Raw genomic sequence first — 27,629 nt, 5'->3', positions numbered from 1 at the left:
CCTAGGAAAGGAGAAAAAAGGAAGACTCTTGTGTCTTCTGTTTCTCACTCGATGGGCTTCTGTTGAACAGCTGCTGCAAGATATGCCTTTAAAAATCCATCTATAAAACCCCCCCAGTAAACAAAGAAGCAATCCCAAGCAAGCCCAGGAGCACTCATACGTACATGGCTTTATAGGATAAGGATTGTATCATGCATTGCTGCTAAAATGCATGATTGTTACGCCACACAGTGCCTCCGTGTGAGCACACACAGTGAAAGTGGTTGGAATAGTTCCTTTGTATCCACTCAGCCGAAAGGCAGTGATTGCATTGGGCCAGAGCCAGGAACAAAAACAACTCCTCACCAGTGCATGATGGTGCAGTCGCGGCTTCTGCGTGGGATTAGAAAAAAGGACAAACCACAGGGTAAAGTGAGAGCACTGAAATTTTTATTTATTACCTCTAGGTACCACGAGTTTGACATTAATAGGCAAGACCAGTGAATGAGCAGCAGTACATTGCATTCAAACCTGAATCTCCAAAGCACCAAAAACTGAGCTAGATTTACTTCTTAATCCTATAGTCAGCACACTAGTCTGGACTTGCTGCATCTCGTATCGTCCCTAATTTAGTAGTACATTATTATGCAGTTAGGGGGCATGAGGAAAGAGTCAGTTGTGTAGTACGACTTCTACGTCATCATAGGACTACAACATGCACATTCTACTATGTGGCCCAAGCAACAAGAATACAAGTAGAACAGTTACGGGTGGAGACAGGTTCATGTTAACACCACCTATGAATTTGTAGAAACCTTTTTGGACGGGTACCTACAGCAGTTCATCAATTTGTGTGGGAACGTTACACGCATGCACAAGTGATACAGTGGAAAACATAGCAGGAGCGGCAGCAGGACGGAGGACAAAGGTGAAATCTGTGATGGGATGCACTGGAAACAAGACCTTCCTCAGCTTTCTACAGCAAGTCTCTGCTCTGTTAGCGAGGCCTGCTGGGCAACAGTTTTGTTCTCATGGCTGCGGAGTTTTGATACGACTTCTAGAAATGCCATGCTCTGCACTTCCTTTTGAAGAGGTTCTGGAAAAGGAAATATTAAAAGAAACAGTGCTTTGTATGAGACAGGCAGAAGAACAGAAAACTGTGAGAAACTTTTCTAGTAAACCCTGTACACACAAGCACGTAGCTGTGTGTCCACAAAACCTGGTTATTTTTGAATTGCTTTTTGAGGATGGAGAGAAAACTTTTCAGGGCTTCCAGCACACACAGACTCCATGGATTTCAGGTAATGATGAAGCTGCTGCATAGCAGTTAAGAATATCCACCTGGATTACCTTCCAAAACAGATGCTTAGGAAGTATTTTTAGTGAAAACATTTTTTTGGTTTATTCTTTAAATTAGCCTGCCCAAGTGAGCTGGCTGTGACAGGCTCACTGCATCATTTGTGTCAACTCTTACTGGTTGTATGGGAGTGTGAGATGGGTCCTTAATGGATGTGTCACCACCTGGTCACTGTCTGCTATCCCTTTACAGCTCAGCTCTGAAGTTAATACAAACACAACACGCAGAGTATTGCCCAGTGCTGTGCATGTAGATGCAGTGTTTATGTTCTACGCAAAACTAGGAGACACTGTCTGATGATTCGGATCCTGGGCTGCCTGTTATTTTTTGTATTAATTAAGAGAGGTTGGCAGCAACTCATGAAATTGAGCAATTTTGTAAGAAATTTGACGGGTTTTCTCAAAGACCTGTACTCTGAACATCTCTCAGTTTTGATCTAAAACAGTTGGTTTTGGTTTATGCCACTCTAGTGAAATCCCACTCAGCAACAAATACTTGCATATAATTTTGCTTTCCATGTGCTGCTGGGGGCTTAATCTCTTGAACTTCTCAGGAGAAAACCCAACCACCTGTTTCAGATAGCTACGCTTTATGCTGTGCTATTTACTTTTTTTTTAATAGCAAACTTGGCATTCGTTCCCATCCCTACCTACTTTCTGGTTCACATGTTTTCAGTTTCATGCAGTTTAACCCCTACCATGTAAGAGCTGGAACCTCTCATGCTGCTGTGCACCTGGGAATGTGTATGTACAGAGTGATGTCAGTGAAGTTGTTGGGGTGGTCATGCTATGTAAGCACTTCCTGCTTTCTCCTGAGATACCAACATCTTTAAGCAGGCATTTCACTGTGCTTTACAGTGGCTGATAACATCCAGTTTCATGGAGACTTTTGCCTACAGAAGACTGTGCTAGCTATGAATGCTGTGCTTGGGTAATTCTTCCATTTTCCATTGTCCTCATTTTTCTTTCCCTACCCATTCACTCAGTTGCAAGAGGAACTTCCAGATGCAAAGAATCACATAAAAATAGGCATCTATTAACTGTTTAACACCATCTGAAGTTGAGCAAAGGCAAATGTGGAGTTCGGCACCTGGGGAAGAATAACCCCAGGCACCAGCACAGGCTGGGGGCTGATCTGGGGAAAGCAGCTTTGTGGAGAAGGATGTGGTGGACAACAAGCTGTCCATGAGCCAGCAGTGCCCTTGTAGCCAAGAAGGCCATCAGTATTCTGGGGTGCAGTAGGACGAACACGGACAGCAGGTCAAGGGATCCTCTGCTCAGTCCTGATAAAGCGACATCTGGAGTGCTTTGTCCAGTTCTGGGCTCCTCAGTACAAGAGAGATGTGGAGCTCCTGGAGTGGGTCCAGTGGACGGCAGCAAAGATGATTAGATTAAGGGACTGAAACATCTCTCACAAGGAAAGGCTGAGGGAGCTGAGCCTGTTCAGCCTTGAGAAGAGATGTCAGGGAAGGAAACTTATCAATGTCTACGAGTATCTGAAGGGAGGGTGCGAAGAGGACAGAACCAGGCTCTGCTCAGCGATGCCAAGCACTGGGACAAAAAGCAATGCACAGGAAGTTCCACCTGAACAGGAGGAAGAACTTTACTGTGCAGGTGACTGAACACTGGAACAGATTGCCCAGAGAGTTTCTGGAGTCTTCCTCACTGGAACTTTCTGGATCCAATCCTGTGCCATGTGCTCTAGAGTGGCTCTGCTTTAGCAGGGAGGTTGGACCACTGTGGTCCCTTCCAACCTGACCCGTTCTGTAAACCTGTGAACACACAGGTGTTGGCAACATCAAGTTAAATGTGATGCCAGATACCCCATAACAAAGCATAGTAACAACAGCAGTCATGGGAGAATTAAACTAAACCAATAGGTAAACCACTGGAACTGGTTCTAGGCCTTATCAAACTATACTGGGGTCAGCTACTTTAAAAAGAACTGCACAGGTCTGTTCACAGTAGAATAAGGAAACATGCAAATGCTCACAGCGTGGAGATGGTAATGAAAAGAGTTTAGAGGCAACAGAGCTAGGAGAGGTGTACTTTAGTATTTCCCCATGTAAAGAACAACTAGTTCCTTGATCCTCTTCTCCTTGGTTAAAGTAAAAATAACCTCCCCCAACTAAAAAGTCCTCCCTAAACTTAGAAGTTAATACCAGGGTTGCTTAGTTGTTAATCTCGTGTCCTTACTGATTTTACACAGGTCTGTTCATAAGGAAGCAGGACAGAACACGGGGTCAGTCAAATGCTGGGCCTTACCTTCCCAGCTGCATAATGCAGTAACACGCTGCTGTCCGTTCTCTGAGAGCAGGGTAAGGAGCCTTATGCCTAGGCAAAGCTTACAGTGTGGTGGCAGACTAAACTCCGCCATTTGGATAGCCATAAAATACCCCCCTAAGATAAGACTGGTCTGTACCCTGGTGGACTAGAGAGACAGGTATTTGACTTTAAATAACTCTGTCAGTCTTGCAGGTGACAAGATTCAGGAAGGGAAGATGCAACTGTCAGGCAGATTTTCTGAAGATGATTATTTTAGCTGGAAACAGTGGAAATAAAGATCAAGACAGTGAGGCTGACTGTGAAGCTTTGGCAAAAGGCTTCTGCTCTAAAATGAATGGATAATCCCAAGCATGAAATGGCTCAAGAAGGTTGTGAGTAACAACTAAGTTTACATGTCTTAACATTAAAGTGAGTGCTTACTGGGAGCTGAGGTTTGTTAGCACATTTTGAGCACAATCTTTGCACACTGAGATGCATATACTCTCTAAAACCGAGTATTTGTTCCTATAAAATGGCAGGAATACAATATGCACTTGCATGGATGTACAGGTCTTCAAAATTACACTTGCAGTAGGCATGGTGAACTCTGTTTAAGGAAAAAAAGCATCTTTGTTTACAGAGACGGCACATGTTTAACTGTGGTAACTTTTAATCTGTTAATTGAATTGCTGTAAACTCATCTGTGGAGTACCTTCATGTATTTCAAACTTGACAAGTTGTGCAGGTAGGCTCTGAGTTTCCACCTTTCTGTAATAATTCCAGTTCTTTGTCATCTTAGTTGTCTGTAACTACCTAAAACCTTTATGGAATGAAATTTGTTCTCCCTCCACAGATCCAATCTTTCTTAAAGAACTGAAGAAATGTAGCAACTTCTTGAAACCTTGAATGAAATTTCCCTGTGACACCTAGCTCTTTTTTGTTTTGTGGTTTGTTTCTGTTTGTTTGCCCATATGCATGTGGGAAGTTGGAATATCAAACCACAGCCTGCTCCAACAGCCTGTAAACAGCCTGACCTATAGCAGAGGGTGAGCTCAGAGAGATGAGAGTTTACAGTGTCCAGCACTGATGTGTGTTAGTGCACACTGTGCCTGCCTGGTGGGCTGAGCATGTGAGGGCTGTTGAGGGAAGGAGTCTTTTCTAGCAACATAAATGTAAGGATGCTTCCTAAAGCACCATCACACATCAATTACAGGGAACTTGCAGCTAGAAATGAAAATAAAGTTCTTGTTATCTGCATATTTGCAAAGACAACTTGATACTGTACAGTTTTAAATGCTTCTCCTTTCTTTCCTGTCAAAGTTTGAGCTAGCTACATCCTACAGAAGCCAGGGGCAAGTTTCTGCAGTTAATATCCAAAACTGAGTTAACAGCCTCATCCTTGACACTACAGATAGACACTATAGAGTCATAGTGAACAGAACCTTTCTGTCTACATCCATTGTTGACAGAGAACCAGTCGCACTGTGTTTGCACATGCTCTGTGTTCAGCTGTAGGAGAGAACTATATTGCATACATAAATCTTGGGAAGCAGCCTCTCCTGAATACTCACCAGATCCTATAAGAGCACAGATCAGCACCATGGAGTTATATTTTATTTCTGGAGCGCTTCTGTCGTCTGAGAGCAGTCTGTGTAGAATCTGAACAAGCTGAGCATTTTCAAGATCCTTTTCAGCAGTGACTGAAATACAAGTGAAAATGTTTAAGTCTGGAAGTGCCACTTGCTTTGACGCTACCATGTGTTATCCCTTTACTGAAACGTGATCTCTCACCAAAGTGAGAGTGAGGCTGTGGTACATAACTCATGGGTCTAAAACTCGAGCATGTATTTGATGGTATGAGGACAGGAATCACAGCTCTTGCTATAAAAATGTGAAGTCATCTAACTGCTTGAAAGGACAGTCACAGAGTTTAATGATGAAATCCAGTCTTAATGTGCAGTAAGCTGATGATGGACAAGCCATGAGGCTTTCTAGCCATTTAGGCCAACACCTGGAATACTTCAGCTTTCAAGACTTCCATTGCCTGAATTTGCTTTTGGAAATTCTGTCTGAGTAAATATAGATTGTGTAGTTCTTGATTCCATGGTAGAGGGAGCTCTGGGTCCACTATAAAGGCTGTGGAAAACTTTTCAAGATCTCCATTTGAGTTACTACATCTGTAGCTTTCCAAGATACATGTATTGAATTTGGGCTCAACCTTTAAAATCCTGAAGACAAGACAAAGAGATGATTCATGTGAATAGGAACATCTTTCCTTTTATTTAAAACAATTCCTTGATGTATTGGCAGTGATTCAAAAGTTGAGCAGAGCATTCCTGGAGTACACAGTGGCAAGAGAAGTCAAGAACAAAAATATGTAAGGTAGTTTGTTTAGTTCCTTAGTTAATAAGCAAGCAAATAGGATAAACAAAACCTCTGTTGAGCATTTACTCTCCTGTTTGAAAAGCTGAAGTGCTACAAATGCAGGTCAAGACACGTAATCATGTCTGCCTTCATATGGCAGTTCTTGCACTTACTTTTGTGAAATTTAATGAAGACATGTTGGGGGCATTAACGACCTCTGTGTATTCTCTAGTTCTTCCTTACTAGATAAGCGCTCTCAAAAGGCGATTAACATTCCAGTGTAGGAATGGGGTCAGGTCATATAATCTAAGGTACATTTATTTGCCTTCTGGGTTTTACTCCAAATCTGAAAGTGGAGGGCCTTTCTAGATCATACCATCACCTACCAGAATGATGGAGCAGATCCCATATAACCAGCACTCTCCAGTTTCCTGCATAACATGATGGCCTGCCTGTACTGCATGAACCACCACATATTTCCGTGCTACTGAAAGGCAGGTGGAAGGAGGAGGCTATCCTCCATTGCATTCTCCCTCTCTGGCTTCTCTTGGGCATGGACTGGAAAGGAAACAGGTGGAGTGAGCTGCTGGGATACTCACCTAACTCTAGAGCCGCTATCAATGCCAGTGCAACAAGAGCTTCGTTTTGCATTATTACATGTTCACTGGTCGCCATGGTTACTAAATGCTTGATGCCACCGCTCTGTACAATGGTCCTAATTACATCCTAAAATAAATAATGCAAAGATGAAAAAATTCTGCATTGCATACAAACTGTATTAAATAAGGGAACTGTCAGGGATGCTGTTATCTTTGGGTAAGGGTACTCGTTGGCTTTATGCACATAGAATCACTTTATACATCAGTGTACACACATGTAGGCCTACACATTACCTGTTACAACTGCAGAGCAGTAAGGTACAGTGTGTTAAACCAAGGCAGGTAACCCCATGACTAAGTTAAGACACACATAATGAACTCTTTTCCAGGTTATACAGTGTAACTCAAGTTCTCATGCTGTGCCATCAATCACCAAATAATTAGGGGTTCAAAGTGTCCAACAAACTATATACTTAGGGTAAGGAAACTCAGTTGTAATTGTTATTAAATCCTTCATCTCTCTCCATGAATTTTCAGAGTTTCTTCAAAATGTTCAGAGAGGTGAGATCACAAATATTACACCTTACTATGCAACAGAAATGGTGTACATGAAAAGCTGTTTAGACATGGACGAGAAAATGAGCAGTGGTCTCTTACTATGGAATTTTTCTTCAAATACAAAACAGGTAAGGAAAGGGTACGTATGGGATACCAATGTGTTGTTTCCTGTTTTAAATCCAGTTGTTAAAATGAACTGTTGCGCAGTACTGCTGCCCAGTATCTAGGAACTTAAAATGTCATTTAACTGGGTTAAATGTGTCCAAAGCAGATAAAAAATACACAGCGGGGATTCTGTTTTCAAGTCTAAAATTTGATCTGACTTACGTGACAAGGGATAAATAAAGATTTCTGGTCTCTACAGGTATTTGTTAGTTATAATTTCAAAAGTGGTTGTGCACGTCATGTTTTCACCATCTTATGTCCCAAAAATACTTGCAAAATGTTTGCCTGAAAAATCATGTAACTTGGCAAGCTGAAAGGAAACTGTTCAAGGAAATGTGGATTGGGTTTTATTATTTTTTATTTGTCCTGTGAGTGCACAAAGGTTTGAAATAGCATTTATTTCTTGAAACAAGAATCTAATTTTTTTATCTGTATGTTAAAAAGAACCACCATTTGTTTAATACCATTTAAAACACACCCCCCTTTCTAACACCAGCCACAAGCCAAAATTGATAAACTGACGTGTGTTGAGAATGAACTATTTTCTCAGTTCTTGCGCAGGCTTTGCAGTGGTGCTGTTTATGCAAGGAAACAGACACAATATAATCATAGTCCTTGAAAACAAAAATATTTTTAGATAATCATACTGAAGATACTAGCGGCCCAAAGTATAGCCTAATGACCCAAGAATATCATATTTAAAACCTTTTTTTTTTTCCTAAATCACATAATGTATGCAAGCATTTAAGTATTTTTATTTTTCTGTACTTGAAATGATGTATTTTATTATTTGTGATTTTCTGCTGGAACTCCAAAGTAGTTTTGGGAGTGAGACAATCTGGGAACTGCTAAGTTCTATTTGAATTGGTGTGGAATTTTGGCTATATAAGTCTTAAGAACCAATCAGTGTCTTTGGCATCAAGATTTTTTATTTTGTAGGTGAACATCACCCTTTAAAAGGCAGTACCAAATAGATGACAGCCATCATGTTTGGTGCTAGTGTGGCTGAAATCACAGGTACCTACTCTGGTTTTTTTAAAATGACTAAAACTGACTGTTGCCTTTGTAAATATTACCCCAAAGCATTTAAAACTAAAAGCCAAAATCAAACCTGATCTTCTGTTAAGAGCCATACAGCCGTATTCATATTCAAACCTAGAGGGCAGCAAAAGCTTAAAAAACCCCACCCTTTCAGCTGTGTTATCCTCTTCCTGTTAAATTTCCTCTGAATACATGCACCACACAAAAATTAATTCACCTGTGATAATGCTGTTAATTTTTGCCTTAATATCTATTTGATGTCAACAGTAGTGTCTCCATATTTAGAATTGAATTCTGTTTTCCTATAGAGAATATTTATTAAATCTCACGTCTGTGGTGGTGTTTGCCATCCGTGCATGCATGTTGGGGACTGTGGGGAGGGGGGCAGAAAAAGTGAGAACTCAGAGTAAGTGAACCCTGATCAGTTTTAGAGGCTGAAATGGAGAATGGGTATTAGACAGACAGTGATATTAGAAATCAACAAAGATTTAAATCCCTGTAAGGCCTGTTCATTTGTTCTTGGAGAGGCTCAATATAGATCAAGCCCCTACGATGTTTTTCACTTCATAAATGCCATGGATGAATGAAGACGTCACTGTTACAGTCTGAGTTCTCCAAATCACACTTGCTATTTAAGCTCAGTAATGCAGCCGGTGTTCATATCAGTGAACATGCTAAAGGAAGTCTGAGCCTGAAATAGCCTGTCTCCAGAGGAGATGTTTGTCCTTTATAAGGCTGCTTTGTCTAATACTCTGCTGAACAAGAGTGATGGACCTGGACTGCTTAGGTAAAGATATTGATTGATGTGAAGGTGATGGGAGGGGCAGATTAATTTTTCTTAATGTCATACCTTTTGCCATATACAAGTAAGCTTTTGTTAGAATTTGGAATACATTATCATTTCTAATGATCCATCAGAATCTTAAAACTCTGAAATATGCTGTATGAAGAGTAGGGAGACAGACTATTTCTGGATCTCAATTTTATATAAATATATAGCAAGATCCTAACAACTGAGTTCACTGATTCTTCATATATAGCATCATTAAAACAGAGAATGCAGCATGCTGAGCTTCTGCAGGATACGTTAAAAATAAAAATGAGTCAAGCCTTGGGCAGAGGAGATGTAACACAAGAATACCCAAGCTGGCTCGCTAGAAGGATTGTAAGCTGGAGGGTTGGCTACCAACAGCAAGTGCACAGGTAACTCTTAGTTCTGACAAGCTGACCTTTTTCTCCACTAACTTACTTTTGATTTGCTGTGTCGTATAAGTGCAGAAAGTAGTCTGTTGGACTCTCCCATCACACCTGCGTGATCCTTGGCTTCACACCACTCCACCAATCGTTCCACCAGTTTTACATTTTTGCCCAGCTGTTCAGCTGCTTCTGCTACATGATGCCGGAGCCAACAACACAACAAAAAGGTTGTCACTTTTTTTAAGCAAGTGCTAGAAAAACAAGCTGAAAGTTACTAACTAGGAGGAGTTAGAAGAACTTCACTAGCTTGCACTACCAGTGGGAGAAGTCAAGGTTGCATTGAAGCAAGTAAAGCCAGTCAAAATGGAAAAAAAAAATCCAGAAAAACATTCATAATTTAGTTTTTGAAGCAATTTATCAGCCCAGTTAATGAAGCTCGTGCATTGATTAAGAGCAGGGAACATAAGATGATGTCACATCCCCAGCTGAGCTGTGAGCTAGGTCAAAAATTTAAAATCAGGCAGGACTGCTGCCAGAAGGGAGCACTGTGGTCAGTTAGATTGTTTGATAGACTGTAAGTCATGAAAGTTTCTTCAATAAATTTCTATTTCATATCTAATAGCTTTGCTAAAACTAGAATGGATCTTTTGAAAAAATCTGTAGGACTGAGTGAAAAACAAACACACAGCTAATTTAACTCATGAACTACTTCTGGTTTTTAGCAGACTTCTGATTTTATAAATCCTCATCCTGGAACAAAGTGTTAACTAAAAGGTGCTTTTTCTTTCTGAAATTGCAGTCTATCAATTAATAGAGTATTATCCTGTTCCAAGGACCAAGGTACAGCCAGAGAATACAGTAAGTGAACAGCAAAATAGGAGTGGTAGCTTAAAACACTCACGCCTCAACACATACTTGTAAAGAAGTTCAAAAGTAAATAAGCATTTGACACCTGTTTGGAGGGTTTCTGGTAGTCAGTTTAGGAGTTCTGAAAAAAAATCAACCCACATTCCTCTCCTTTTGTATATGTATTAGATTTATTCCATGACTGCAGGAATGAATTTAAAAAAACTCTGCTTCTCTCTTTTAAGAATCTTGGCAGCATATCACAGACTGAACCAAAGAGAATCACTTAACATAGAGAACAGTTTATTTTTACCTTGTGCATCTATTAACATTCTTAATGTTCCCAGCAGCTTGAACTGAACGGGGGGCATCTCCGATCTGAGAAATTTCAATACAGCTTCTGCAACACCAGCTGATAGCATCTTAGCCTTATTTACAACTGCATGAATAAAGAACAGGGATTGATCTCAAAAACATTTCTGGAAGATGCAGTTTATTTCTGAGCTGGTCTTGAAGCAAATTTTCAGACATGGTTTGAAAAAGAGGTTGTGAGCACAGATTTCAGGAACAGTGTGCGCTGGTGATACCGTGTTGTGGAAAAATGTCACGGTTCCTGTGAAATCAAGTGCTTTTTCCTAGCATGCACATCTAATTTTCAGTTCAGGTTGAGCACCAACTAAGGGCTAGACTCCTCCCCTTGGTCTAGGAAAGGCATCTTCCACAAAGTGCACAGGCAGAAGTCCAAGCTAATACTTGCACCCCCAAATATGAGGAAACTTCTCTGAGTCCCAATCACACTCTTCTATTTCTCACAGGCAAAGGAACTAAAGCTTCTAATTAGCAGAATAACCTCTTACCCAGTTCCAATACTTCATACAAACAACACTGTGGCCTGACATGTCTGGAGTTTGTAGTCTTTTGTTGCCTCCTTCCCCCCTCCAACCTCTCCTTCATCCCTTCCACTAGTCCATGTTCTCCACTTCCACAGAGCTCTGTGAAATACATTTAAGGTGCAAACCTTGCCCAATAGTGTACTTGGAAAAAAGTCTTATTAGGTATTTGAAATCGTGTTTTGACACACAGCTCATCACTGAGGTCAGTTCTTACTTGCTCATTTCTTTCTAACGATGTACAGGGAAGGTTATGTAGGTCTCTGGGAGACACCCTTCAGCATAGGCTACAGGGAAGCTGACTGATGGAAGTGAAAAGAATGACTCACCTGAGAAAGGTAAGCAAATGGAATACTGCTAAAGCTGAGTGGGTTCAGTTATGTATGCATGACCATTTCTAAAAGTTACTATTTGTCAAAACTGAAAATAGTAAAATGAGGTTAAATGGATGAAAGACTTATTTTTGGCTCGGCACAAAAGAGCATACATAAGTGTTGCAGATTTGCTTTGTTTTGTGCATGTGCTACCTTTACACTTGGTAATCAAAACTCATACAAATTAAGTTATTAAAAATGACAAAATTACATTCAGCTTACTGCCAACAAACAGTAACTAACTGCAGTAGGCTGGCTATTCTGACAGTCTACCTCCGGCTCTAATTTGGTAATTTTCAAAGTCTTAAGTAAGATACAGTGTTTTAACGAAGTGGGCACTGTTCTCTGGTGGGGACCCTCAGCTGTGAGACAGATTGCAAATGAAGGAACCAAAAAGAAAAGTAAATATGCAGTGCTCTGGACAAAAAGGGTTGAGAAATCATATTCAAGGCCTCCTCAGTTCCTTGCCAATTACAAGGCGGTCTGCCCTTTGGTGGGGGATGCTGTGGGATCAAAGTGGTAAGGAACAGTCACTATGCCTGTGATGTATTCAGAACTGCTTGTCACAACTGCTGTGCAACAGACACAAAAGCAGCGATGGGTCAGAATGAAAAGCAGCAGTCTGACCTGCCTCTAGGACTGTCAGTGAGTTCTCCCACCCACATTCCCTGGGGGTTACAGTGGGAGGACAGAATTTCACCTTTATGCAGTTAGCAATGCAAAGAGAGGCTTACCAGGAATAGCCAGGTTTCTGAGAGCACTCAGTGCAGCGTGCTGCACAGTCACATTTCCATCCTCCACATGTCTGTCTAGCAGATCCATCAGCTTTTGAACTATGCCATTATCCACCATATGGATGCAGTTTCCATCTGTGCGAGATGTAACAAGTCACTTGTGAAGGGAAGATTATTACTAAGATTTTTACAATAGCTTCTTATGAATGGAAGGGTTATTTCCTTGGTCCTTTCTAGATTTCATTGTTGAGAATTTGATCACTATCATCTGTAAGAATTGCAGTGCTCATGATAAACTTACAAGAGTGATAGAAGAAACACTGAAGAAGTCAGAGATCCCTTATACCTCTCTACAAATGCAAAATAAGATTTTTAAAGTAGGCTTAATACTTCTGAGGATTATAAAGTTTAAAACTACTCATGTTTCTGTGTAACTCAACAGCAGCTTTACTGCAACACAATTCTTGTTTGCAGCTGTACAGCTAAAGCATGATAGAGGGGCACACATAAAATTACATAAGCTATTATGGCATGTTCTTACCATTTCTGGCAAAATTTGCAATAGCCAGTGCTCCTGCAAGCTGTAGCTGATGACTGTTGGAAGGAATCCATGAAAGTACTCTTTGGAACACACTGCCTTTTCCTCCTTCAAATAACTTTTGCATGGATTCATCTGGGGTAAAAAGCAGAGAGAGTCAGCAAGCTGAAGGGTTTGTTAGGGGAACTTCTATATTTGTGAAGCTCTGCTGGTTCCACTACAATTAATCCAGTCCTGCAATGAGGGACAAAATCTGACCTGTTAAATATTTGTCTGGTGGGTAGCAGGTCCTCTAGGTTATTTAGAAAATTAATAAATAGTGAAATTCAGCAGCCAAACAGCATTACAAGTATCTGCTGTTGCTTTGCAGAACATAGTGGCAGCCCATACTTACCTCCAAGCAACAATAGAACCATAAGATCAGACGCTGTTTTAAGCTCTGCAATATCATCCTCTTTGTCACTGTCCACAGTCTTCTGGACGATCTCAAGTAAGCACTCCACCAAACCTGCTTCAACCAGCTGCAGTTTAATGACATCTGGAAAATAGCGTGGATAACAGGAGTCAGAATCAGGATTTTACATGCATCTATCATACACACATGCAGGACAGACTGTAAGAAATAGTGATGTCAGTGTTTTCACTGACAACTTGTGTACATAAAACTGCAATTTCCTTATTTGAAATTCTTATGGCCGACTTCTGTTATTATTCATCTAACAGGCTTTCCCTGGCTCTGGACTGCCTTTAGAGCTGAAGGTATATGGAGCTCTTCACTTCTAAAAATGAGGATATTTCTCTGTAGCAAACTTCTGGCACCTCAGTCATAGCACAGCAGACTCATAAGGACTGTGCTGTGTTCACACTTTCCAAACACAGACAGTATATCTGCCATTTGTTCAAAAGTCTGCAGGAGGAATGCAGAAAGGCCAAATCCAAAAGGTTCGGTTGGCAGAGAAGTTTGTTCTGGAAACTGATGAGGCAAACAATAATTTCTTAGTTGTTATTCAAAACAAGGCTTGAGAAGGTAATAAATTTTTTTTTCAGATGACATAGAATCTGGGAACAATATTTTTTCTTTTGTTTCTAAAATAACAAAATATTTAACAGATCTTTCCCTTGGAGTTTCCTTTACATGCCTAAACTCCCTTTCTGTTAAGAGGGAATGGCAGGCTGTCTTATGCTATGTTAGGTCTTTTCACACCTGAAAGTGATTCCAGTAGATTTTGCATGCTGATTTTGAAAAACAGTCACAAAGCTCTGCAGAAGTGTGCAAAAGAAGTGGATCTCTCTCAGTTTTCTACATGAAATAGTGTTTCAACAAAAAGGTGTTTAACGCAGGTTAAAGTATTTTTTGGCCAGGGCTTTGGAAATATGTTTTTCACACAGTTTACAAGCCACATTTGGGAGAGGAAGTGTGTTCTACCTCGGGTGAAGGATGTGTCTGACTCTCAGGTTCCTGGTGTCACTAGGCTTTTTGCCTGAGTGAAATCTATTGTTCCTCTAAGAGCAGCTGACCTTCTCATGAACTTTGTAAGGAAATGCAAAATCTCCAGTTGGGATTTTTTTTTAAATAGGCCCTTTTGCACTGAGGTGCTTTTAAAAATACAGAATTCCCTTAGCTACAGAATACTGGGTTGCAGATGTTCTGTGATTAGAAATTGAAATTGCTACACCAGCATGCTTAATCAACAACTGAATTACAAAAAAAGCTTAAAACACTCTAACCACCAAAATCTAGACTCTGCAAATACTTCATTTAGATGTTTTTCCCTTCTGACCTATTGCTAATTATCTACAATCAAAAGCACCTAAACAGTACCAGCAAAGTGAACTCATTTAAGTATGCCTTGAATCCACAGTGGAAATGTTCCTCTCAACATGGAAGCATCTGAGCCAGGGTCAGCCAGCAGCAGTGAATTTCTCAAATCTTATTGAAACTAAAAACATACTCTAAGAAAAATTAAGCATTTGAACTGACATATGTCAAACACAAAAATTTCAACCCTATTCCGTATCAGCCTCTGAGGATGGAACTATCTTAGAGGAAATAGCAATTATTATATAATAAATTAAAATATTTTGGAAAAAGATGGGCATTTTTAGAACTGAAAAAGAGGAATTGATTTTCCATGCCACTTAAAAGTCAAAGTAGCTTTTTAAATGGAAGTGAAAGTTTATCCTGACCTATACTATGTAAAACAGACACACACACAGTGTGTATGTACAACAGAGTAGAATGAAACATAAATCTGAGTCTGCAGTCCTATCTAACAATTTATTGAATTAAAACAAGCTTTAATGCTTTGGTGGTTAAAACAAGGTTAGAGAGCCATCAAATAACTGTGATGTCTTCCCTACACAACTGCTTCCCACATCAGTCCAACTCGACCTGTTAACTCATTTCTTTATTTCCATTAAGTGCAAATGATACATTGTACAAGCCACCTTTGTCTGATCCTTTGGGAGGAACATCCTGGAGGGGGTGATCAGGTGCACATCAATTCCTGCTCTGGCTTGAGCAGCGAGTCAAACTCCCAGGGGCTGCTGGGGGCTACGTAAGATATGCCACCAAACACCCAAATTAAATTCATATAATCTCTCAATGAACAGTAAGGGCAGAGTGTTTAGCCCTTAGCTCTGCCATTGACATGCCCCTAGCAAAAATAATGTCCACAGGAAATGGAACAGCCACGGGCTCTGCAATTCCAGGAAATTATGTCCTGGTGCTCCAATGGTCTACGAACACTTGAGCCAGTGTTTCCAGACAAATGTTGTGAAGCCCTCTAAAAAGCAGCTTTTTGATATTCCCGCTGTGGGCACAGGGCAATAAAATATAACATAATTGTATACAGAGTGAATCAGTGATGGAATTACCATCAACAATGTCCTGGCTCCTGTCATATGCTCAACAATTAAGATCTATTCACTTGCATGAAACTACAATCACAAGGATCAGCCATGGTGGCTTTGGAATGAGGCAGCTCGTTACTCTGCATTTAGTGCCTGAAAAAGATACTGATATACTGGAATACAGAATACACATAAGAGAATGAGTAAAAGAGTAAGAAAAAAAGAATTCTCACCATTTTCTGCTAGGGGGGCCAAAACTTCAAAAATCATCTCTTTTTTATCATGCTCTATTTGCTTCTTGAACAGTTTCACAAGCTCTTCAGCAATGTTTGTGTAGGCAAACTGCTCCTTACTTGACTCTGTGAAGCAAAAGGAGAAAATCAGCATAAAGTAAACAAACCACATCAAAAGGTAGAACTACTTTTTCTCTTTGTTACCAGGTTTATTCAGTAAGATGACTAACTGCTATTTACAGACAAGAGCAATAGACTCATGCTTGTCACAAAATGAAAAGATAAATGTCTAACACTTCAAATGTGCTGACCTGAATTAATTATGGTTAAGGCTGTTAAAAATATATTATTATATTATTCAAGACTGCTGGGTCTGGTTTTGCCCAACAAAATGTAAGGTAGCTATAGAAACAGTAATAATACAAAAATAATAAGTCTTTGACTTCCCTCATCTTAACAGAAAGAAGGTTATATACCTGCCCCAGCAGGTTATATACTGCCTTTGCTATGGGAGAGATAAAGATTTGCACCAAATGCTTTAATATTTACAGGGTTTCATGATGGTGACATTTCTTTTGAAATCTGTGTGTGGCTGTTGCTGGGCCGTCTCATACTGCACAGGTACAGCATAAAGCAGCTTTACAGATGGGTGAGATTCCTACCAGATTAGCCAGCAGATCTTCACATGTACATTCAACAAAAGCATCTTTTATTCCATTGCCTGTATCATAGTCCTCCTCACTGGCAGTATTACAGAGGATGCAGGTGGTAGGGCTGGTGTTCTGCGTTCTCCAGTTGCCACCTCCTGAGGGCCATCTGTAGTTAGAAAACCTTCCAGCACCTTTGCTATTGCTCTGATGGATGGGATTACTTTACTGTAGAATTGACCCCAAGGACTCGGGGAAAGTATGAACTGCAGTCCTAGACACTTTTGTGCACATTGTGTGTCATTATTGTTTTCTCTCACTATGCATGGTTGCATTGTATATTCTATGGGGATTTTTGATCTTTCCAGTATTTTAGCAGATCCATCACTGGTTTGTGCCCTGCTTTGACACACAGTAACAGTCATATAATGCTTTTCAAATCTGTGCAATGTTGTTGTCTCATAAGTGATGAAAAATGACAACCTCACAAAAAAATTCCCTGAAGTTACAAGGCAAAAATAAAATAATACAGTTACAATGTGATGGACTAAACTATTGCTTAAGAAAGAATAAAGTATTACAAAGTAAATTAATTTTGTGCCAGTCTTAAAGAACGAGCACCTTTTCAGTGTATACGAACTGGAAGGGAAGCAGCTGCTCTTGTGTTTCTTTCCCACAGTTCTCATTACTCAACAAGACAGAGCTGGATCTTTCCAAAGAGGGAAAGGAAATTCTCAGTGAGGCTACCATTTATTACATTTAATATCATTATGGTTTTGGTTGCATTTAAGCACTAGAACTTTCAGTGTATGACTCTTATACTTTCTGCTGTGCAGACTCAGTATATAGTGCCCATCTTGAAGACCTCTGATCTGTTGATTTCTTTAGTGCTACCTTGATGGCTCTTTCTGTTGTTGATTTGTTAAGACTTGTCTGCTGTAAATAAATGTGTTACGTGTATGATCAGACTAAACTAGGTAACATAATACTTTCTCTGGCCTGAAAATCTATGAACTCAGGCCACCAAATACTACAAACTCAGAGATATATTCTTCATATTTTGAACTGCTGAATGTTCTTAGAAATACAAGATGATATCCTAAGTGCTATGTATTATTTCCTCCAGTGCAAAAAAACCCCAACTCGTAAGACTAGAATTTCACCAAATAGGTTGGCAAAAGAACAGCAATATAAACCACAAAAGTTAATAAAACACAGGCCATAACAACCTGTTGATTTACACATGGACAAATTCCAATGAAAACTGATCCACTTGCAAAGACATTGGATCAAAGCAGGGCCACAAACTTCAATTTAAATGAAGTTGTAACTAAAATTAACATCTATTCATGATTTGTACATGGAGGTATTTAAACTAGAACATGTTAAAATTCTACACCTAAAATAATACTGTATATGCAGATTAATGAACTGTGCATGCCTCAGTTTCATTCAGAGATTTTCATGAGCCAAATTTAATCCTGATAAAACTTTGTGGAGCTACACCAGGATACAACATTTATATTATTAATAAATAATTCACATTAAGTAGCAGTGCTATGGAAATACTGTTCAGATGATTTAAAATGTGCTTAGTTGCACCGAAGCACAGTAACATAAAACATAAGGCTGAATTAAGTACCCAAATAAATTTCACTTACTGAAGGGGAAAAAAAAAAAGAGACAACTATATATTCTAGAGAAAATAAGCAAAAATTTCTTGTCTGTTATTATTGAATGTACCAAAAGGACTTGAATGAGCTTTTGCTAGGCTTTAACTAAGACTTAACATTATGAAAACTGGATGTAAATTTGAGAATAGTATCATGGACTTACCGAGTTCTGCTAAATTGCCAAATGCAACAAGGCACATTTCTGTCAGAGCTGCATTTTGGCAATGAATACCCAACAATTTCACTAACGTAGGAATAACACCCATATTGATAAGCTGTGACTGCAAGGTATCTACATAAAAAAAGAGTACAACGGTGAGTTAGCATTTCTCTTCATAGTTCTGTTCTTTTAACCAAAAAAGCATTTTTCACACAAAGCAACTTCTAAGCTAAGCAGCATTAAAATGTCTGTCTCCTCTACTCTTCAAACTAGGATTTGGTCCAGATTTGAGATATGGACTCATAATTCTCCTTGTCCCTGGCAATGGAATGTATTCCCAGAAATATTCCTTCCTGATCTGGTCATAGGGTATAGTGAATTATGCAGCTACTGACAATTTTGTGGTTATCAGGTTCCTAATACATGTCAGATTTGATTCTGGGCTCACTGAGACTAGCTGACTGAAATTGACCTGAACTAGGTCAGTGAAATAATGATTTATCTGAGATCTTTTTGTATATACTCTTTTTAAAATTAAAGATCAAAACTGGAAAATTAAAATCAGAATGAATATAAACTGGCACTGAAATAAACATGAAAAGTTTTATAAACACAGGAAGTCACAATGTAGATTATGAGGAGCTTGAGAAAAAAGAAAGTTTAATAAAGACAAAAAATGGAAGGTTTAAGAAAAGTCCTTAGAAGCCATTCTGATAATTTCTTGCATAGGATGAAAGCTTACAGTATTTACAAGTAAGAAAAGTATTGCTCCTAGGTGTCTGCAAATAGAAAGATGCTTTGATGGTTAGGCAGAAACATGACTGGTTTAAAAGATTATTTATAACAGTATTTCCTCTTACACATTTTACCTATAACATAGCAAAGAAGAAAAACATTGTTTCACAGTGAATAGAATGAAGCAGACATAAACACACCAGATGTTGTTTAGTAATTTTCCTAAGCATCTTTTTTCCTTTGTTTCTAAAGGAATTCAACTATGTTTAAATGTTACAGACTCAAAAGACAAGGAAGGATCCAAAGCCCAGTGAAGTCAAGAGAATTGTATTACTTCATTTAGCTTTTGGTCAAGCCCTATCGGGGAATTCTGAGGGGTTTTTTGTGGGTTTTTGTTTGTTTGTTTTTTGCTGTAGTTTTCTTGTTAAGGAATTTATTCTAGGCAACTGAAATCAGTTGGAGTTCTTATATCTGTGGCATCAGAGCCATAAAAATTTGCAGATTTTTACAGGGAGATAAAAACATATGACATCTGAAGTTTAGCAAATTTAGAATCATCTCATGCTCTTGAAAAACTCTGTGCCCTCAAAATTCTGCCAAGCATGTTTGAAATTTTCATATAATGAAAATTATTATATGATTCCAAAATATTTAGCTCATTTGTATTCAGTATAAAATAATTTGATAATAATTATGAATTTGGTATACTAAGTAAATAGCATAGTTATTACAGGTTATTGGGGATGAGCAGGAATCCTTATGGCTTGACATCTTTAATAAAACTGTATTACTTACCAGTAACTGAATTTCCTTTTTTGGGGGGAGGGATTACCTCTTCCACAGATTCGTGGTCTTTAGTGAAATTTATGAGAACGCCATGTCAGACACCAAAGAGCTGTTGAAGTTGTCAAATTTCAGGTAAGTACAAATTGTACTAGCGCATGCATTGAATGCCATTTTACCTCTGGCAGATGTGTGAGTCACTACTACACCCTCCTACTTCATTCCAAACTGACTGTAAAAATCTGTCTTTCAGTAGGAAAACTGGGGAGAGGGGGAGATGGAATGGTTCTATAGAGAAAATTATTGTGTAGGAGAACTCAAGTTACTGGTAAATAATCTGTTTTTGTCCTTGGCTTGTAATTGTCCCCTGCAAACACTTAAAAATTCTGAAGGAAAACTGGTCATCATGGAGAGTGGGAGAACAAAGACACAAACCACAAATGCCATAGAAAATTATGTGGAAAGAAATTGCTTTGTTACTAGACGATACCTTTAGTCACTCTAAAAGTCGCTTTATCCAACTTTAACGGATAAAGAGACAATCTCTATGGACTTCATTCCAACATCAGAAGCCTAAACTCTCCATTTTGAGCAGGGTTTTTTTCTGCTGTCTCTTTCTTAATACAAAATATATAAAAAGCATGGAGGAGATGAGTGGAAAAAGGGAAACCACATAATCTTTGAAAGGAAATAGGAATCTTAAGAGCCAAATAGAAAGATATATTGTTGATCAAGAGAGCACAGAGTGCACTGACTAAAGGACCTCTAGAATTTCCAAATTAAAAAAAGAGGAAAGAGCCCCATATTCTAAGAAAGAACAATTGTACTGGGTCAGAAGTCAGATATTATAGCAGACTCCATACCAGTCAGATTTTTCCAGAGTAGAAGGATGGCACCTGAGTACAGGAATTATCTATCTACAGTGGTAAGAATGGCATTACAAGAATTGTCAATAAAGTAAACATTGCCTTAACAGCAGTAAGTGCTAATTTAAAATTTATAAATTTTCTCGTTTCACAAAGACAGGGCAACCCTGTGAGTCACAAAACTGCACAGGAAGCAAGACCCTTGAAAATAAAAGGCTGCCAGCAGCTATTTGCTGTGTTTATACTTAAGCCTGGGCTTGCCATAAAAATTCTGGACCTGACATTTACATATGTAATTATCACCGATAGGAGGCTCATTCTCTAGCGAAGTCTATTAAGCAATTTAAGATAAAGCATTAGGCATCTCACTGGTACGGAGACCTACAGCACTTTTTAGTTCAGATAAATTAAAAACATCTAAATGGTTCAATCTCACTCTCTCTGTGCCCTAGGAAAGACCTCAGACTGGGTAGCTCGGGCTGTGTATCTTGGCCTTTCACTGCAGAAAGTGTTAATGCCCTACTATAGCAGGAGACAAATTTGGGGAAACATGCATCCACCCTACAATCAGTTGTCTGACACAGGACTAAAGTGAGCCATGACGCCAGGCAACGTCGTGTTTAAGGATGGAACAGCACTTCTATCCACTTCCTAAGCAGAACTTTATGCACAGCAAGCAGGAAGCATGAAAAACTGAATGCCTCTTCTGAATTTATGACTTAGAGCCACATTTTACACTGCTATCACATGTTGCACTATGCCTGTGTGTTCTTTTGGGGTGAAAAGCACTGACAGTGATGCTGTACAGATGCATATACAGGTAGATAAAAGGCAATCAATACATGCGCCAGCACAAAGAATTACCTACCTAAAACTTGAATTTCAATGGCTCCATGTCCTTCGGTGACACACATGGAAACTCCAAAGAGTAAGATCTGAGGAGAATATCCCAAATTGAGAACTTTATTGGGGGCATTTTAGTTAAAAACGCTAATTTAGGCTAATTCATTATTTTGAAAAGAATTTCAGAAAACAACTCATCATTTGTGTCCCATCAGTAATTGTGATTATAATGCTGAAGGAAAATTAGTTTTGCACAAATTGATGGCATAATTTCATACCCTAGAGAAACCTGCTTGCAATCCCCACAGCTATGTTAAATCATGACATCTCATAAAAGTGATTGTATGGATTATCTCACTATGGTAAGGAACATACTTTTGATCTGCTTTTACATACTTTAGGTTACTTTGCATCTAAGTATATTTAGGTCTTGAAAGCATGCTAGGCATCTCTAGCTGTGATGTAAATGAAACAAAAACCAAGACAAGCATGAAAATTAGCAAAGGTAAGTCTTAGGAGGAAGCATTACTGAAGTATTGCTGTCAGACCATAATAATGGTGCCATAAATCTCCCATTCATTTCTTGGTATTTACATAGCTTCTGCAGATGGTCAACAGTGCACATCAGACCCCAACATTCATTCCAGTTGCTAAGTTTTGTGAGAATAAGAAAGCAGTTGTATGATTTAACATCAGGATGTCACATTTTACAAAGGTACTGAAGGCAAGACAATCTCAACAGACTGAATTTACTGTGAAATGAAATGAGGCAGCAATCTATAAACATAATTATTTTTATCTACGTATATATGCTCACATATATAAATGTATGTATACTTTCACACATGCACACTGTATCCAGTTAACTTCTGATCTCCAGTTTGACTACCTAATAAGCCAATTGGCCTAGTTCTTCCATAATTTCTCCGTTTCTTTAAAAAGCCTTCATGGTTTGTTTTAGAGATCTTAAGAGACAATTTGTTACCTTACAGACTGATCCCATTAACTTGCAAATAGTCTTGGCTCACAGGATTATGAGATCTGCAGAATAACCACTCATATTTCTAACTCTTTTACGTGAGTGTTTGCATATGATTGTTAATTTTATTAGATTAGTTATTAGTTTTCCCCTCTTTATCCAAGCCTGCTTTGCTTCTTGCTCTTAAGCAGATTAACGGCTACACAGAAGCTAATAACTGAAAGCAGGGATGAGCTATTTGTGTCTGATTGAATTTGGGTAGTAAAATACAATTATGACAAGAGGGTCAAGATAACCTGGCTGAAGGCAAAGGGACATTTTGCATCAGAAAAAACCCTCTCGTTTCTAGTAATGGAATTAAATATCAACACTTTTTTTTAAAGCTTAAAAGAACTGCAAGAAATGCCAAAGTTTGAGTTTGTTGTCTTAACAATTGTAGTTACTAATGAAATGATAAGATACCAAGGAAGCAAAGAAAGAATTGAGACAGTAAGCAAAAATAATTCCTGAACACAAGCAGATGACACAAGAACCTTGTAAAAGGAATCCTAGTTTTAAAGCTTAGACAACAGTGTTATGACTGGAGTTAAAATTGCAAGCTGAGTATCCAGAATCAGGATGAGATACAAGAATGCTCCATTAATTTGCTCCGTTTAGGAAAAGGAAATCTTACTTGTAGCTGCTCCTTAGTTGCCTTTTTTGTAAAACTCATGTGTGATAAATCCCTTGAAGTACTCAAGATTGAGTCTCTCATGTTAAAAAAATAAGGCAGTTGATAGTTACTAATAACGAAGTAGTAGCTATTGGAAAAAGAGGGCAATGACAAATTAGCTGACCGGGAATGACAAATTGTTTAGAATCAAATAAAACAATTTATATACTCTTTTGATCATAAAATGCTAATGACTGGAAAATATTAGGGTGTTCACAGATAATTAGATGCAACTAAGAACCAACTGTGCTCTAATGGTCCTTAAGTGGATAGCTAGTACAAATTAGAAGAGTGCAAGTCATTAAGAGGAAGTAAAGAAATCTTCCAAGTCCCCACCTGTAACTTTTTAACATGGCATGCCAAGCTGGAAAAGATTATAGAAACATGCAAAGAGAAGGTAGAAGTGCTATTCCAAAGACTGAAACACTTCCTCCTAACCTAATATTTTTTCTTTTATTTTTGTCTAATTGGTTTCCATAACTACAGACAAAGAAATCTGACTCTAGGCTGCAATCCCATACTCCTCATCCTTCAGCAAAACCAATGCAGTATTTACCTTCTTTGTAAGTAGCTGGGATCAAACCTTTGCAAGTAAATCCCGAAAATGGTAATCACTAAGCTGTGAGCACAACTAACTGTCAGGGCAGTCTCAGTTTTCATATTTAACAGGTCAGCAAAGAACTGTATTTAGTCAGAATATTATTCATCTGCTGGGGCAATGCATGGAAGTAAGTGGTTGTCTCGGGCTCCTAGTTGACATTGACTGCTGTCCTGAAAATTTATCATGGCCCACAGGTGATATTTTTAGATCAGCTCACAATTATGGTCCAACTGTACTCATGACCCTTAAAACAAAACTGGCAAGACAGGTCAACTACCTGTTTCTCCATTCACATGCTACCGTATGGTCACTGAGTTTTCTTCTGAAAATTTAGTCCTCTAAATCACTTTTCTTTTTTTTAAATATTGATTTGGCATACTATTTGGGGTTTAATTCAATTAATTGCCCCAGTCCGTGAGCAAATTCACAATGGAACTAGAGGACACAAATCTTACACAGACTACCCATGAATGCTGGGCCAAACACGAGCTGGGTTCCTACAAACAGGACCCTTCCTCATGGAGACAACCAAGCGTGTGGGGTAAGGTGGAGGTTTGGTAAAGCCCCAGCACTCCTCCCTGATGTGATGGTACAACACGGGGCTGGTAAGCACCCAGATCCAAGAGCTGGGAATATTCCGGCATTTCTCACTTCTGACATTGCTTCAGTGGCTCCTGTGAATAGTGTATGTCTGAGATGAAAGATGTCCTCTAGCAGAGAAGAGAGCAGCTAGTGAATCCTGCTGGCTGTCACTGAACCACACAACTGCTTTATTGATTGCATCAGAATAAGCTATCTTACTAGATGGAATGAGTCATTTATTCAACGTTCATAAAAGTTAAGCTGTTCTGAAGCTGCTTGTTTGGGAGATTTATCTTGTAATTAGTTTTCCTAGAGAAGATCTGCTTGGTCACTGAAGCAAAACTGATACCAGTATCTCTACACATCACTTTTGGACTTGCCTGTCTTGAGCTACCAAGTATACTGTATGCTTATTAGTCTTAATTAATACAGAGGGTAGCTTAGAGGTGAGAATATCTAATTTCCTCCAAATACTGCAACAAAGAAAGTACTGAATTAACACTATGAAATGTAATAAATCTGATACTCATGCAATGTGGTCAAGCAAAACAGTTCTTGGAAACTATATGAAATAAAAGAACTAGAAAGTTGCTATTTAAAGATGGGAGAAGTACTGTAAACAAGAATTCTTAGATAATGAAAAGAGGAGGAAAAGAACCCAATGTAAGAACAAGAGAAAGAGATGAGACACGTACAACAGTTATATTTGGAGCTGGATGAGTAACACAAAGAGCTGAGATCTCCAGAGAGATGGCACAGAAAACACACATAGTAACTATGCTAGAAGAGATAAAGCAGATCAAAAATGTATACAGTGAAGCCTATGGACCATCCTGAAAAGTAGGAAAGTTTTGGGGACATAGGAATGGAAAGTGAGTTACAGCAAATGCTATCTTTCAGGAAATGGTAAGTAACTAATCAAAAAGATATTTCTTCCTAAGATAAAACACTGCAATTCAGGAAATGGGCATGATTGAAGACAATGTAATTACTAACTATTTGTAATCTGTGCCATTGCAAGTCAGGAGAACAGCCTCTCTGTAGCCTTCCTAACATAGTCCAATTTTCTTCACATTTTGAAAACTTGAAAATGTGCGAATGTTGTAAATATACTTCGGCACATTAAAGCACTTGTGTGCAGAAGCAAGCTAGGTACTAGGTTGTACAACTAATGTAGAATGGTATTGTGTTACTCTCAGTGGTCAAGGGTTTCTCATTTTATATACTCTCGTGTTTTTATCCCAGTCCCTAAACATTTCCAATTAATGGGACAATGAACATAAAGTTATAATTTGTAGACACAGAACAGTGTTGAACATACCTATAAATGATTCCCTATTTATCTTAGAACAATGTAATACACGGTTTTATACACATTTCACAAGGAGAAAAATTATTAACTGTTTGGCATTTATACCCTTAACTAATTAACAACACTGCATGTCTGCAACAAATTAGTCTTAAGATGTTATTTGATACCAATGAGAAAGAGAGGACTTAATGTAGCCTTCTAATTAACTTCTATAAATGTGTATGATACACCTTTATGCTTTGCTTTTAGACAAAGAAGTAAATTCCAGATGCTGATCTTAAAACTGTACAATTTATGTTATATGGAATTGTGTCAGGAATATATCTAGTATTTTTGGGAATATAATTTTACTGAAACAGAAAATTGTATACGTGAATTGAGGTCCCTGATCTCTTCAAGAATAACTTAGTGTTAAGCATCCACAATGTAAACCTACAGACGACTTTAACTTTTTATCTTTTTTTGTTGGGGTTGTTCTCCTGGTAGACATAAAGCAAATTTTCGGTGTTGTTTACCATTCTCATTGCTATAGTTCATCAGCATGCCACAAAAGACAGTCAAGAGCTTCTCACTGGCTGGATCTGTTTTACTGCACAGTGACCTTAAATGGTCTACTACAATATGTGCACCACCTGCATGGTCAACTGCGTTCCTGCCCTCATCTGTAAAACAAAGAATTACATTAAAAAAAAAAATGAAACCAAACCCCACCGTCGAATCCCGAACGTAACAGTAATCATACAAAATGAAGCTTTTAAACAGAGTGAAGTTATTCCTCCAGTGTTGTCAAATTCGCCTAGAGAGATGATCGAGGGCCAGCTTTTAGTGCAACAGAGCTAGGAAAGTGAAAACACCTACAAAAAACCAGATTAACCACCTAGCACTAATACCTTTGTAAAGAAGTTCAGTGTTTGAGGCAGAGCTGCTGGAGCTGATAAATAATATTCTGAAGATACACTGAGTTTTGCCAGAGGGAGGTACTGAGCACTTGACATAGCCTAGCTCATATGCAGGTAAATTACTCTTGCTGTTATGCAGATCAAGAAATTGAAATACAGAAAATAAATTGCTTGGGTTACTTAAAAAGGGGAATAAAACAGACAAAGCAGAGGTTCTAGTTCTGAGTGGCAACTGTTCATGCATGCACTCTGCCACATAGCATGTTCTCTGTACTTCTGTAGCTGAAATTTAATACCACTATCAGATTCTTTCTGTATGCCTGAAAGAAAAACTTGCTCTGCATCTATAATAGACTACAACTTTCTGAAGGGTTGTAAATAATAGATCATAATCATTGTATGGAACTCTTTCCATATAACAAATCAGATTTGACGCAACAGTGTAGGAATAAAGGAAAAATAAGCCTTCTATTACAGTAATCATCAATACTGCTTCCTTCCCCAGCAGGCAGTAAGCAATAGACAACAGTCAATAAACTAAATTCTGGGGCTTCCAAAAGGAGAGATTTCCATGTGAGCTACCACTGGACTCAGCTGGAAAATCTGGATGAAAACAAAAGCTTGGGGGGGCAAGGAGGAGGCAATCACTAAAGTTTTGCAATATAAAGAACTCCAAACCCTCTCCTCCATTTTTAAAATTCTTTCCTCAAAGCAAATCTCCTCTTTTCTTTGTTATTCACCATTCCACCATCACTCCTCTCTCTCCCCATTGTATGTGGAGGTCAAGCTACCAAAGTTTTCGTCATTCTGCAACGTATTCAGCATGAAACCCAAGGCTGTACACA

The 27,629-nt window shown here is 38.7% G+C and overlaps 1 protein-coding gene across 6 annotated transcripts in view; it reads right to left on the bottom strand.

Moving 5' to 3' along the window:
• Positions 1–407: 407 nt before the first annotated feature.
• RAP1GDS1 (Rap1 GTPase-GDP dissociation stimulator 1) overlaps positions 408–27,629 on the bottom strand; it is a 90,750-nt gene continuing 63,528 nt past the window's right edge. For 5 of the 6 annotated variants that reach the window (XM_042049725.1, XM_042049724.1, XM_042049726.1 and 2 more), the window contains 11 exons: positions 26,401–26,547; positions 18,476–18,604; positions 15,993–16,118; positions 13,301–13,444; positions 12,910–13,041; positions 12,369–12,503; positions 10,684–10,809; positions 9,577–9,716; positions 6,564–6,690; positions 5,172–5,300; positions 408–1,075 (listed from right to left, as the gene is read on the bottom strand). In XM_042049725.1, coding sequence (XP_041905659.1) covers positions 948–1,075; positions 5,172–5,300; positions 6,564–6,690; positions 9,577–9,716; positions 10,684–10,809; positions 12,369–12,503; positions 12,910–13,041; positions 13,301–13,444; positions 15,993–16,118; positions 18,476–18,604; positions 26,401–26,547 — 1,463 coding nt within the window. In that variant the 3' untranslated portion in view covers positions 408–947. The remainder of the gene's footprint in view (positions 1,076–5,171; positions 5,301–6,563; positions 6,691–9,576; positions 9,717–10,683; positions 10,810–12,368; positions 12,504–12,909; positions 13,042–13,300; positions 13,445–15,992; positions 16,119–18,475; positions 18,605–26,400; positions 26,548–27,629) is intronic. The other variant, XM_042049727.1, reaches the window with a different exon arrangement.

Source organism: Corvus kubaryi, unplaced genomic scaffold (assembly GCF_017639235.1).
Source record: "Corvus kubaryi isolate FWS band 111438036 unplaced genomic scaffold, C.kubaryi_AGA036_p1.0 71, whole genome shotgun sequence".
NCBI classification, from domain to species: Eukaryota; Metazoa; Chordata; class Aves; order Passeriformes; family Corvidae; genus Corvus; species Corvus kubaryi.
The sequence above is the reverse complement of the archived record's forward strand: the minus strand, read 5'-3'. Positions and strand labels throughout refer to the sequence as shown.